At 38.7% G+C, this 14067-nt stretch overlaps 1 protein-coding gene and 1 pseudogene across 1 annotated transcript; both read left to right on the plus strand.

The window, feature by feature from the left end:
* The first annotated feature begins 65 nt into the window (after positions 1-65).
* On the plus strand, positions 66-3192 carry LOC106429159 (probable FBD-associated F-box protein At1g32375). The gene is made up of 3 exons (XM_048747134.1): positions 66-1499; positions 1589-1720; positions 1821-3192. Exons 1-3 carry the CDS (start codon positions 648-650, stop codon positions 2058-2060), a joined length of 1224 nt encoding a protein of 407 aa, XP_048603091.1. The 5' UTR covers positions 66-647; the 3' UTR covers positions 2061-3192.
* On the plus strand, positions 2250-8717 carry LOC106429160 (annotated as a pseudogene).
* The last annotated feature ends 5350 nt before the right edge of the window (positions 8718-14067 follow it).

Consider the following 14067-nt stretch of genomic DNA (forward strand, 5'->3'; position numbering starts at 1 on the left):
AAGTGTATAAGAAAGTAAAAAATAAATTAAATTATAAACATTTATTAAATTCTTAATAAGCCTGCATACTCTAGAAAATCTTACTTTCAGGAACAGAGGGAGTATTATGTTTCGTATGCTTTGTGTTCCCAATGGCCGCTAGAATTAAAAGTTTTTTATCTTTTCTCGAAGAGAAGCTAGAAGGCCTTTAGCCTTTAGGGGAATAGGTCACATTTAAAGAGTCGTTGATTCTCTCTTTTTTAATGGAAACTTGAATCAAATTAAAATATTTGAGCAACTTATCATTTTTTGGGAAATTGCACCATTCAAATTAAGGTTTTCCATATATTGTAAGAGGAAATGGTGTTCATAGCCATTACCGTCACCGGAGGGGTTTCTACTTTCCAGGTATTTTCCTATTCTATGAATATCCTGATTTAAAGAAGTAGCTTCGTCAACAAGCTGTCGATGAGTTTGGTTTTAGTTCCTTGTCTTTAAACTTTGGGGGGGTTTGTGTACCACGCAGCTAGGACTTGCTTCGACATTCTGTCGTTTCTCATGACTGAATTATCTGTTTGGTTTAACACACATACTCACAGTTTCACATCCCTGGTTCGTTTTTAATGTTTGTAGGCTTAGGTGTCTGGTTTGCGGCTTCTTGCTAAATCATGGATAGGATAAGTCAGTTGTCTGATACTCTTCTATTGCGAATACTGTCCGAATTGCCTACCGCTAAAGATGTTGTGGCGACTATGGTTTTGTCAAAACGTTGGCTTCCTCTGTGGAAGTCAGTGCCACATATTGACTTCGACGACGATAGCTATGAAGACACTGATACTGGAAGGTTTTCGCGCTTTGTTGACAGGTCTTTGATTCTGCACAAGGCACCGATTGAAACTTTGCATTTCGAACTTAGTCAAACTTCTACTGTCGCTGATATTGGAATATGGATTGAAATGGCTGTTCAACGCCATGTGCGAGACTTGAGTATCAATATCGACTGTACTTCCAGTACAACTCCAGTTACAGTTCCAAGGAGTTTATACACAGGCTGTGGAATGCTTGTGAACTTGAATTTAACGAGTGTGACTCTTACGGATGCTTCTACCTTGCCTTCTTTCTCAACCCTCAAATATTTGTACCTTGTATTTGTGAAGTACCCCGGTGAGGAGTTTGTCAGGAGGCTTTTATTCAGTTGTGGTGTTCTTGAACATTTGTATGTGGAACAATGCTTTGATGACAATGTTACCATTTTCACAGTTAAGGTTCCTTCCCTCAAGAGTGCAATTTTGCATAAAACACAAGACAGATACATTGATGATGAAGATGGATTTGTGATAGACGCTCCTTCTTTGGAGCTGTTGGATGTTTATAATATTACAGGCGGGTTTTGTACCATTGAGAGTGCTATGCCTAATATTGTTAAAGCAAATGTTATCGTTAATCATGGTCCTTCCGAAATTCTGAGTGCTATTACTTCAGTGAAGCGCCTTTATTTATGTTTACCATCATACTCAAAGGTAAAATATCTTCTCGACTACGACTAAAAGTATGTAATTTTCCATCATTGAAAACATGTCTGCTTAGCTCTTTTTTTTTTGTATTGCAGGATGCATATCCTGTTGGTAGTGTCTTCCACCGTCTTGTGTGTTTAAAAATATGCACATCTGAGATAGAATGGTTCAATCTACTTATGTGTGTACTCAAAGATTCCCCTAGTTTAAAAGCCCTCAAACTAGAGGTATATTATGTACATTTCATCCCAAAATATTCAGTTTTATTTATTATTATATCTGTTATGATCTACAATGCTGTGAATCTGTTCCGTCAATTCGTCCCAGCTTTTTTGCGTTCGTGATGAAGAACAGCGCTCCTGTTGGAATGAACCGAGTTCAGTTCCTGCATGTCTGTTATCGAGTCTTGAAACTTTTGAATGGGTAAACTATGAAGGAACCGAAGAAGAGAAAGAAGTAGTAGCATTCATATTAAGAAGTGGAAGATGTTTGAAGAAGGTGAATATCTCCTCGGAAACCACGACTCCGACTAGAAACCTGTCAGCTTGCACTCGTCTCAAGCCATGATCACAAGTCCGATCACATATATGCTTATTAATATTTTTGATATCTTTTTCTTATTCATATTATTTGAGGGTTTTGAATTTTTTATTGTTCTTGCTTTATTGATCTATGCCTATTAGAAAATTCTAATGATCCATGTCTTCTTCATCATATCCACATGATAAAGTCAAAGTCTACTTCTAAAGCATACACATGAAAACATGGACCCTGGTTCCTAAACTTGAGTTCGATCTTGAATGTGGAAGTGCCTCGGAGTTCGTTAACATGTCTTTGCTATTGCATAGGGCTCCTGTTCTTGAAGTCTTTTCTTTAAAAGTTGATATGTTTCAATTTTAATCCTCTAGACATTGGGGTTTGGGTTAGAACCGCGGTTGATTACGAACATGTTCGTGAGCTAAAACTTGACTATTCTGCCAGTGAAGATCCTATCAGACTACCTAGGAGCTTTTATACTTGCCAAACACTCCTTGTCCTAAAACTTAAAACGCAAGTATTGTCGGTTTTTCTTCCTCGGTTTGTTTCCAATCTCTCAAGATCTTACACCTTCTATTGGTGACATACTCAGATGAGAAGTCTCTTGAAATCATTTTATCAATCTGCTCTAGTCTCCAAGATTTGGTGGTGGAGTGTTGGCTTAACGACAATGTCTTCATTGCCACTATTAATGTACTCATACATGTCAAGTTGATTTCGACTGAAAACATTCTCTATCGAATGAACAATCATTTTCTAGCATGTGTACATGTGTAATGATTGATGTTCCTTTTTTATAGTTATCGCACATAGTGATTCATAAAGATTAAAGACTCTCGCTTTCTAGGGCTTTGTTCCACTACGTTTTTACTCTTTAGTTATGTTCTTGCTTGTCACTATTCTTCAGTTCTTGATTACTCAGAAAAGCTGGATTATTTGGATCCATTTGGTTGACTAAGTTTGGATTTGGTTTGTGGGTGTGAAATATGATCAATGCTTGGTTTATACAAAGTCCGGTAAAAAATTTCCTATACGTGAGCCTTGGGGGTCAAGTCTCATCGAGGAAGAGATCATGTCGGCTTATACATGCCTACTAGAAGAAACGTTTTAATAAGGTGACATTCTGTTGTTTGACGTTTCTATAAAGTCAATTTTTTTTACAAAAAAAGTATTGTCATTTTTTATTGATCAAAATCCTCCTCACCGACTCCACAATATTTCAATCACTTGTAGAGTCTTATAAAGTCGAAAAGGTATTAAAATGTAGTGATTATCTATTGATCAAAATCTTCCTCACCAACTCCACAATCAATCACTTTGTAGGGTCTTCTAAAGTCTACCTTAAAAAGAATAAGTATGAATTGAAGACACGGCTGCTTCCTCATCCTTCCGATAAAGTATTCCCTTCTTTGTTAACTTGCATCTTTTTTTTTTTTTTTTTTTTAAAAAAAAAAAAAAAAAAAAAAAAAAAAAAAAGATGCAAGTTAACAAAGAAAGGGAATACTTTATCGGAAGGATGAGGAAGCATCCAGCTATAAAAGAATAAAACACAGTCTAGTGTAACATCCAGCTATAAAATAAGCCCTTTATCAAAAAAAAAAAAAAAAACATCCAGCTATAAAAGAAACTCTCATCAAAAGTTCATGATTCATTAACCAAGTATGCAAATCTGTTAAAATTCTTTACCATCATGTGAGTTCAAATTTGGTTTAGCTTCTTTATCAGTTCTTCCAATTTCTAATCCAAATCACACCATTCAAGCAAACGTATAGAACTGGATTTGTCTTATTTTTCTTCTTTCTTTCTGAATTCTTAGTGTTAACACCCATCATGGTTTTGTTGGTTTTTTTATAGATGGATAGGATCAGGCAAAATATCTTGTGGCCACTAGTGTTCTGTCAAAACGATGGGAGACTCTCTGGATGTTGGTTCCTAAACTTAAGTATGATGTTGAATATGAAAGTGATTCACGGTTTGTTAGCAGGTTTTTGCTATTGCATAAGGCTCCGGTTCTGGAAAGTTTGTGTTCGAAGATTAATAAGTTTCATTATAGTCATTTAGATATTGGGATTTGGGTTAGAACCGCAGTTGATCGCAGAGTGCATACTCGAGAGATTGAATATCCCACTGGTGAAAATCCTATCAGCCTACCTAGGAGCTTATATACTGCGAAACACTGACTGTCCTAAACATTACTAATGCAAGTCTTGTGGACATTTTTTCTTCTTCTTCAGTTTATTTTTGATCTCTAAAGACCTTGCAACTTCTATCAGTGAAGTACTCAGATGACAAGTCTCTTGAAACCCTTTTGTGCAGTTGCTCTAGTCTTAAAGATTTGGTGGTGGAATGTTGTCCTGATGACAATTATTTCCATTTTCACCATTAAGATTCATTCCCTTGAAAGATTATCTCTGGATAAATCATCGAAAGAAGCTTCCGAGTAAATTGTCTAGGGTTTGTGATCAATGCTCCTTCTTTGAAGTACTTAAACCTCATAAGATTATCGCGGCTCTTTTTGTTTAACTGAAGACATGCCTGAGCTAGTTGAAGCAGATCTTGATATTGTTTATGAAAAACTTGATAAGCTTTTGGGATCTCTCATTTTCGTCAAGCATCTTTCAATATGTTCAACCTATTCCAGTGTAATCTTCTTTTCTCTTTAATCAAATATGGTTTTAAGTTTCTTTAGCACAATTGTAAAGCATCATAGGTAGAGAGATCACATGATCAAGTGACCCTCAGGATGAAACTAATATTATATATTGTAGTTTTTGGACTTATGGGAATAGGAGCTTTGGCCTAATAGTTAATGATACTTAAATTCAAAAGGATTCTTTTATTTGAGCAGGCTCCCATCGGTACAATCTTTCTTAAACTTGTTCATCTAGAGCTATGTACATGTGAACCAGAATGGCAGAGTCACTGGCGTGTATGCTCAAAGTTAACCTAAACTAAAATGGCGAAAATCCACGCTATGTCAGATGATCCTGAAGAGCAACTTGAGATGCTCGAGAAGCTATCATTCTCTCCCCGAGCTTCAGCTACTTGTGAAGTTGATTTCGGTTGAAACTGATACGTATGAGGGGATGAGGTGGCACTCACGTGAGCACATAACATTTCACATGGGGAGGATGCTGAGCTGGCTGCTCTCCAACTTGCTGAGCTGGCTGCTCTCCAACTTGCTGCTTACTCTTTCTATTTAAGCGGTAGTTTGCTAGAGAGAAAGGTTAACGAGAGTTTGAGTGAATAATCAGATAGAGAGATGTGATTAAGAGTGATTTGTGATTAGGTTTCTCTTGTAAAATCAGTATTTCTCTTTAGATCATTGTTTTTACATCTACACGTAACAAACTTGGTATCAGAGCAAGCTACGATCTGGAAATGATGGTACTAGCGAAGATGACTGAGATGGAGATTGACGAACGATTCACGGCGCTGGAATGGACGGTGCAGAGGATCGGTTCGTTTGAAGAAAAAATGGAGGAGATGAAGCGGCTTTGGGAAGAGAACGTGGAGCGTCTAGAGCGTCTCTGGACTAAGAAGGAAAAGTCGATAGGCATCAGTGAAGAGAAAGCTCAATCCCAGGAGATAATCACGAGCCAAATCAAGTGACGATCCCTCTACTTTTGCAATGGATCAAGTGATGGATCGATCACCACAGTGTGTGAGGAATCTGACACCGTTGGTTGTGGAGCAACAGCCGGAAAGGAACACAGTGAAGTTCCGAGAGCCGGCCATGGTTGTCCAAGAGCGGGTGAGCAGATCTTCATATCTGGGGTGTTTTGAGAAGCGTTTGATCGAAGTTGTTGGGGAGAGAGGTCTCTCAATGGAGAAGTTGGAGCAAATGAATCTACCGGAGGAGAAGATCTATCTCTCTAATGGTGATCGAATGGGGCTAAATAAGAAGGAAGATTCATTAACACAAAGTCACATCAACAGGAAAGAAGAAGAGCAGTACGAGGGAGAAGAACAAATGGATGCTGTGATGAACTCGTATGCACGCCACATGCTCGATAAAATGCACCTGAGAGGGAAGAAAGTTAAAATGAAGAAGGAGTTTACTCAGTCTAAGGGATGGAAATACCAAGATGAGAAGGATAACTTAGAGATGGCTGAATTTCAGAGGAAGAACAGGTCTAGGATTCAAAGAAAGAGTTCAATGAAGTGTTGGAAAAGAGAAAGATGTCTATTGCTGTCTACTCACCAAAGATGCAAGCTGTTGAAGTTCATAGAGGAGAAGAAAGGAGGAATGAGGATGGAGTGTGGTACGGAGATGATTAAGGACGTACATAGCTTAATGAATGCACAACTAGCAAGTAGATACATCATGGTTAAGAAAAAGCGTACCAAATGGAGGAAATGCAAGTTCAAACACAAGCAAAGGAAGCAAAGGAAAAATATTGAGGAAAGGTTTTTAGTCTACTGGAGTGGGAAAGTGATACAGCTAAATGGTCTTGTGAAGCTAGAAGGTGAGCTACGACCAGCTGCCATTATGAGAAAAGGAGCAAAGTTGAAATGTGTAGCTCGTGAGAAGCTTCTCTCGGGTAACCAAACTCTATTCTTCAGGAATATTAAACTGGTGTAGGGTTCCCTTAGAATGAACTTCAGAGTATGGTGTAAAATAAATCATTGTGGAAGAGTTCGCTTGAAGAACAGAAAATGGTTGAAGTTGAATGATCTTGAGAAGATGGGGTCTGAGCGGTTGCTGGCTACATATACAAGGAGGAGAGTCGAGTGGAAATACAAAACAGTGAAAGTTAATTCAAAAAGGCTAGGAAACCAGATAAAGAGTGTTCATGGCTGTGCACATACAAGTCGTAAGGTCTTCAACCGGAGAGGGAACTATCAGTGGATAACTACGGTCTGTGTGGTTGGAGGAAGGCTGTTACTGATGGATACAAAGGAGCAAGCTAAGACAGTAATGGAGTTGGGAAGGAAGGGTATCAAGTATAACCCCTTAAAGCAGATCAACAAGAGAGCTAATCTGACCGCTTGCCTATGGAACTCTAAGCTTGAGCATGCACTGTCTACGAAGATATTCAGGTGGTGTAAGAGAAGACATTGTAAGGAAGCCTGCTTGTGCTGTGTAAAACTGCCGCGGTTACAAAGTCTGTTGAAGCATGATGAAAAGTTTTTCTCCATCAAAATGGAAACGAGAGACAAGTCAAAGCAGGGGTGTGTCGGCCTTGAATTTGTGATGATGATTTATCTCAAGGGAATGATGTGTGCAGTGATGTTACTGTGTTATATGGACGTAGATAAGCAGTCCCGAGCGAGCAGAAAGAGAGAAAAGTCTCCAATTAAGTACATCGGAAGGAAAGTGAAATTTTGTGAGGTCATGAAGGAATGGTGGGCTCAACAGCTTCATGAGTTGCTAGTGTCTACTTTCAGAGGAAAGAAAGTCCCCAGGGAAGGGCCTCTGTGAGGAGCCAAGAGGAAATAAAAAGTTGCAAGTACAAGAGGAAGAAGGGTAGTGAAGTTCTTTGCGAGTATGCAACTGTTTTTAATGCAAAGGTGGTTGCAGTGGGTATGGAAGGAAAGGACAGGTCTGAAAGGCAAAAGAATACCAAGGAAGAGAGGAATGATAGCTGTCTTTGGGACCATAAGATATGGTTGCTCAAGGTCACTCAGCAGAAAAAGAAGAAGAAAATAATCAAGGCGAGGCTGTTTGCTGCTGTTACGAGGAGGACACCGGTGTCAAGATTTAAATATATGGGTCATGAAAAGTCTCTCTCACTGGTCACCATGGAACTGCCAGAGTTGGTGATAGGGAAGAAGGATCATAAGGCCAAATGCAACATGAGATATTCGTCAGTGAATTTCATCAAGAAAAAGTCTCTCACAAGCGGGAAGAGAGTTAAAGTCAGAAAGAAGCTGATCTATAATGAGCTATGTTTGGATGAGAGGCTGTCTCCACCAAGAATGTCAGGGAAGAAGGCGAGTTCTAAGAGCTTATGAAGTTTTGTGTTCTTGTTACACGTTCTTGAAAACCAGATTATGGAATCTGCTTCACCTCGAAGTGATGTTGAGCACAATGGTCTTGAGGCAGTGCACGGAAAAGGTAATCAGAGATCTTATTGGCAGATTTGGCATATGCTACAGCAACAGGGACAACACAAGTTCCTTCTAAGCGGCAAGAGAGTGAAGCTTCGAAGATAACAGAGAAAAACAAAGCTTTGTGAAAAAAAGGAGAAACGTGTTGAGCTGTTCTTTGAATTGCTGTCATCAACAGGCCAAAAGAACACCAAAAGAGGGTACCATGAGAAGATGGACAACCCCTTATCCTTGGTGTTGAACAATGCTTATGAGATGATAGGAAAACAGAAGCTTGAGACTTGGAGCAAGGAGGTCAGCTGGAAAGAGGTAACAAGGAAACGCCTAGAGGATTGGAAGGTGTTCGTTGTTTCAACCTTGAGGACAAGGTTGATTTCAAAGAGGGCGGTAATGATACGTATGAGGGGATGAGGTGGCATTCACGTGAACACATAACATTTCACATGGGGAGGATGCTGAGCTGGCTGCTCTCCAACTTGCTGTTTACTCTTTCTATTTAAGCTGTAGTTTGCTAGAGAGAAAGGTTATCGAGAGTTTGAGTGAATAATCAGATAGAGAGATGTGATTAAGAGTGATTTGTGATTAGGTTTCTCTTGTAAAATCAGTATTTCTCTTTAGATCATTGTTTTTACATCTACTCGTAACAGAAACCTACTCCCGTTTTCCAAATAAAATGTTATCAGCCCCTTGGATAAGTCACTGATGTTCCTTGTGAGTCAAGTTTACTAAAACAAAACAAAATAAAAAGCTCTGTTTTTGAAACCTATTTTCTTGTGCTCGATGATTCTCCACAACTAGAAATTCTCTAGCTCGACCAAGTCGGGTTAGACCATCTAAATACAATGAATTCATGAGCTTGAGCAGTACCGAATATAACATTGACATAAAGAGACAAAACATATATAGAAGTTGATAAAAATATTAAAATCACTTCTTTTTTCCATTTTTATATTTCTTCCTATGAACAATCTCATCTAAATACGAGACTCCATTACCCTTGTACGGCTCTACCGGCCTCCACTTCTTTACCATAGCAGCAAACTGCCCAATCTCTCACACTTATCATATCTACTCAATATGACCATTATTGTCTTAACTTCTTCACCTTTATCAAAAAAATTTAATCTTCTTATCCACTTTCACTTTGAGACTATCTGGTATCTCAATCTTAACCGGGTGACAAAACCCGAGATTTAAAATAATTCTTTTCCTTGGACTACCGCACGATAACCAGCATTTCGTTGGCTCTTCTATTTTCCAGTTTCCACGGTTTTTTGTCCCTCAAGGAACCGGATCTTTTTTTATCAAGGTTTCTATTTTTATAGGAAACTAAACAATCCGAAAAATATTGTGCAAAATTTGTAAGTATAGGTATTGGCTACCTGGCATATGGATGAACATATGATCGACATTAGATCTACGCTTCAAGGACAATTTTGTTTTACGAAGTTTGTCTATGAAGATCCGGTTATTCGGAACTGAAAAAAGGGCAAATCTCCAAAATAGCACATTTCTAAGTTTATATCACAAAAATAGCACTCAAAAACTAAAATGACCAAAATAGCACCTTTCTAAGTTTATTCTTTGAAAATTTTAATTTTTTTATTTTTCAAAATTTGAAATCTTATCCCCAAAACCTCAGTTCTCAACTCTAAACCCTAAACTCTAAACCCTAAACTCTAAACCCTAAACCCTAAACTCTAAACTCTAAACCCTAAACTCTAAACCCTAAACCCTAAACCCTAAACCCTAAACCCTAAACCCTAAACTCTAAACCCTAAACCCTAAACCCTAAATCCTAAACCCCACCCTTTAACTCTAAACCCTAAGTTTGTGACTTTTGATAAAACATTAAGTGCTATTTTTGTGACTTTTGACCTTGAGTGCTAGTTTGGGAACAAAAACTTGATTTAGTGCTATTTTTGTTTTTTTCTCCTGAAAAAATGTATGGAAGCATCTTTACTTAGATGAATATTATTAACAAGAGTCATGCTTAGTTTATGACTGGCGCGGTTTTACTGAATTATAGGAAATCATGAGAAAAAGAGAGGAACGGTAAAGAAAAAACTGGTGTCACAAATATGTTTTTTAATTGGTAATAAAAGTCATGGAACATTTAAAAAATTGTGTGCATTTTCTTGAAGTTTATCGTGTCCTTTTTTTTTGAAAGAATTTTAAATTTTATTCTAATAAAAAAAACTTATTACAGATTTTGCACTGCCTTATTCTCTAAACACAAAATCTATAAACTTCTATACAATATTCAAAACTCCATTAGCTTCTGCCAAACCAAAACTCCATTGCCTTCTCATATTTCTCACCCTTCTTCCTCCTCAAAGAAGTGATCCTGTTCCTGACCAACTTATCCAACCTAGCAACTAGACAAAGAGCGGGCAAAGAGGGATCGCTCACTCTTCTCACATTTCGTTCATGCCATAATGCGTATGCAACAACTTGAAAACAGTAGCGGAGAAGAAATGTCAGTCCTACCATGAAATCCATTCACCACCAATTGGACCACACTAGACCAATCATAAATCCTTCTGCTACCCGCTAGGTTCTTGATAGTCTCCAACCACACTTCTTGTGAATAATCACACTCAAAAAACAAATGGTCTCTGGTTTCAGGTGCCATTTTACACAACCAACAGGTAGATATAGCCTGAGGGTTCCACCTTAAAAGCATGTCTCCTGTCGCTAGTCTATTTTGTATTGCAATCCATACAAGAAAAGAGAGCTTTGGAGTAGCTCCAGAAAACCATGCACCTTTAAACCAAGAGACTCTCGACGACTGAGCTCTAATAATGTTCAAGGTTTGCGCCGTGGAGAAACCTTCTTTGAACTCCCCATATTCCCTCCTCCAAAATCAGACATCATCCTGTTGATTAAATCCTCTGTTTTTAAGCACCCTAACTTCTTTATCAATCATCTGAAGAATAGAATTTTTATGTCTCTTTGTTCGGTATAACTGTATAGCACTCTCCACCGTACTAATTATAGGAATACCCAGATCCATTGCACCTCATTCTCCTGTTAGCTCAATTAAACTTCCCAGCGATGACCAACTATCAAACCAGAAGGAAGTCATAGAGCCACTATTAACATCCATTCTCGACATCTGTTTAGCCAGAGGTCTTAGTTTCAATAACTTCTTCCACATCCAGGACCCTAATGAGCTCTTCTCTTTGACACTCCAATAAGATCCCTTCCTAATAAGATACTTCCAAATCCATTTTACCCATAACGAGGATTTTACAGATAGAATACGCCAAATTAACTTCAAACAGGACACTTTATTGGCTTCAGCTAGATTCTTTAGTCCTAAACCTCCCTCTTCTTTCGGTTTACAGACATCAACCCAAGCTATCTTAGCTTCTTGAGAAGATAGAACCGGCCCGGACCAGAGGAATGCTGAGCAGATACTATTAATCTCTTGAATACATTGGCTTGGTAATCTGAACGCTGACATCCAAAAGGCCGTGATACTGTAAAGTACAGATCCAATAAGTTGAAGCCTACCTGCGAAAGTCAGATGCCTCGCTGTCCAAGAAGAGATCATATTCCTTATTCTAGAGATGAGTGGACTGTAGTCATGAACATTCATTCTCTTAGTAAGCAGTGAGAGTCCAAGATAACGTACCGGAAGAGTACCAGCTTCAAAAGGTAATTGCTCCAAAATAGCCTCACTATCATCTGTTTTAACCCCAGCCATATACAGTGACGACTTCTCCAAACTGATATTAAGGCCAGATATCCTTGCAAACTCTTGAAACACAGCTAGAATACCCTCAATAGAAGACTTCTTCCCATCAGAGAAAATCAAAACATCATCCGCAAAGCAAGTGTGTGTCAAGCTTAACTCCTTGCAGTAAGGATGAAAACCTATTCACTTTTCTGCTGCAGCCTTATCTAAGAGCTTTGATAACACTTGCATACAGATTACGAAGAGATATTGAGATAAGGAGCAACCTTGGCGCAAGCCTATCTTACTGTTGAAATAACCGGCCAGTTCCCCATTAACCTGAACTGAGAAAGAAGCCAACTCGATGCACTTCTTGATCCATACTATAAACTTCTCCGGAAAGTTCAGAGCCGCAAGCACTGATAACAGAAAGACCCATTTCACCGAATCAAACGCCTTAGACACATCAATCTTCACTGCACATCGCTCTGTTACCGAATCTTTATGATAACTTTTCACAAGCTCCGATGCCAGAAGAACATTCTCCATAAGTAACCTGTCTTTGACAAACGCAGACTGATTCAAAGAAATGGATAAAGGGAGCAGACCTTTCATGCGATTTGCCAAGATTTTGGAGATGACTTTATAGATCACGTTACAGCAGGATATGGGGCGATAATCCTTCATAGATATAGCATCAGTCTTCTTAGGAATAAGAGCCAAGATGGTAGAGTTAATACCTTTTGGCAAGAAACCTTTATCAAAAAATGACTGGATCGCTACCACGAAATCCCCTCTAACAATACTCCAAGACGCCTTGAAAAACTCGCTTGTATACCCATCTGGCCCCGGAGATTTATCTACAGGCATGGAGAAAAGGACTCGCTTCACTTCCTCCTCTGTGACACCTCTCGTTAACATACTCCTATCTTCCTCAGAGCACTCATAGTTTAGAATCAACTTCAATTCCTCCACACTAGCTTCTCTGAAATCCAGAGGAGTGTGAGTTAAGAAGTTGTAGAAATGATCTACAGCTTCTTTTTTAATATCTTCTTGAGTATCTGCAATCGATCCATCCAACCTCTTTATCTCTCTTATCGAATTCCGAACCTCCCTCACTTTAGCAGCTCTGTGATAACTCTTATTGTTTCCATCTCCCACCTCTAACCAATGGATTTTGGCTCTCTGGCTAATTACTCTTTCTTCCAGAGTAGATAGAAATAACCATCTTCTATATGCAGCAGCCTCAGCCTGAATATTAATCTGATTAGGATCTGCCAGAGTCGTCTCTTGAGCTACACAAAGTGTTTGAAGAGCATCCCTTGTCTTCTTTATGATTTCTCCAACTTTCTCCTTACTTAGACTCTTCAGAACTGGTTTCAAAGCCTTAAGCTTCTTTGATAACCTGAATAATGCCGAAGTAGAATTAAACAGAGGTGCAGTCTCCATGTAAAAACCTTCAACCCGCTGAATAAAATTTGGCATATCAACCAGAGCATTTACAAATTTGAACGGCTTCTTCGGTTTCATTAGCTCTGACTTAATTATTATCCTGCATCTCTGGTGATCCGAGCAACCTCCAGCCTCAAATATGCAATATGATTGAGGGAACAACCTCATCCACACTTCATTCATCAATGTGCGATCCAACTTCTTACATATGACTCCATTTTCCCTTTTGTTGCACCATGTAAAACGTGGCCCTTGATACGACATGTCTATCAGAGAACAATACTTCACAGTGTCCTGAAACTCCTGCATTCCCAAAGAACTATGAGGAACATCCTCCACAGAATGCTCACATCCATTAAGAATCTCATTGAAATCCCCCTGCACTATCCAAGGAAATTTCCTTATCAAAGGAGAATTCTGGTGATCCTTAAGATCCTTCCAAAGCTCCCTTCTTTCTTCCTCCAGATTGAATCCATATACAAATGAACATAAAATCTCATCTACTGCTTCCTCCGATAAAACAGAACACGTTATTAACTGCGCACTCTGAAAACATGGAGTAATTCTCACCATTGGACTCCATACTACCCATAGTCTACCCCGACGATTGTACTAATAATTTGTAATGTAAGACCATCCAGGAAAAACATCCTCCAATATCCTCTTCGCTTTATTCTCCTTCACACGCGTTTCAATTAAACACTCAAACTGAAACCCACACTTCATTACCCATTCCTTAACTATCTTATGCTTAGAGAATTTATTAAAACCCCTAATATTCCAGTAGAAACCAGACATATATACACTTTCCGTTTCTAATTAGATGAATTTATAGAATGAGTATTTTAT

This window comes from Brassica napus, chromosome C2 (assembly GCF_020379485.1).
Source record: "Brassica napus cultivar Da-Ae chromosome C2, Da-Ae, whole genome shotgun sequence".
NCBI lineage: Eukaryota > Viridiplantae > Streptophyta > Magnoliopsida > Brassicales > Brassicaceae > Brassica > Brassica napus.

Coding starts and splice junctions, on each gene's coding strand:
- LOC106429159 (XM_048747134.1), top strand. CDS start 648: ATGGATAGGATAAGTCAGTTGTCTGATACTCTTCTATTGCGAATACTG. Junction 1,500..1,588: donor GTTTACCATCATACTCAAAG/GTAAAATATCTT, acceptor TTTGTATTGCAG/GATGCATATCCTGTTGGTAG. Junction 1,721..1,820: donor TAAAAGCCCTCAAACTAGAG/GTATATTATGTA, acceptor AATTCGTCCCAG/CTTTTTTGCGTTCGTGATGA.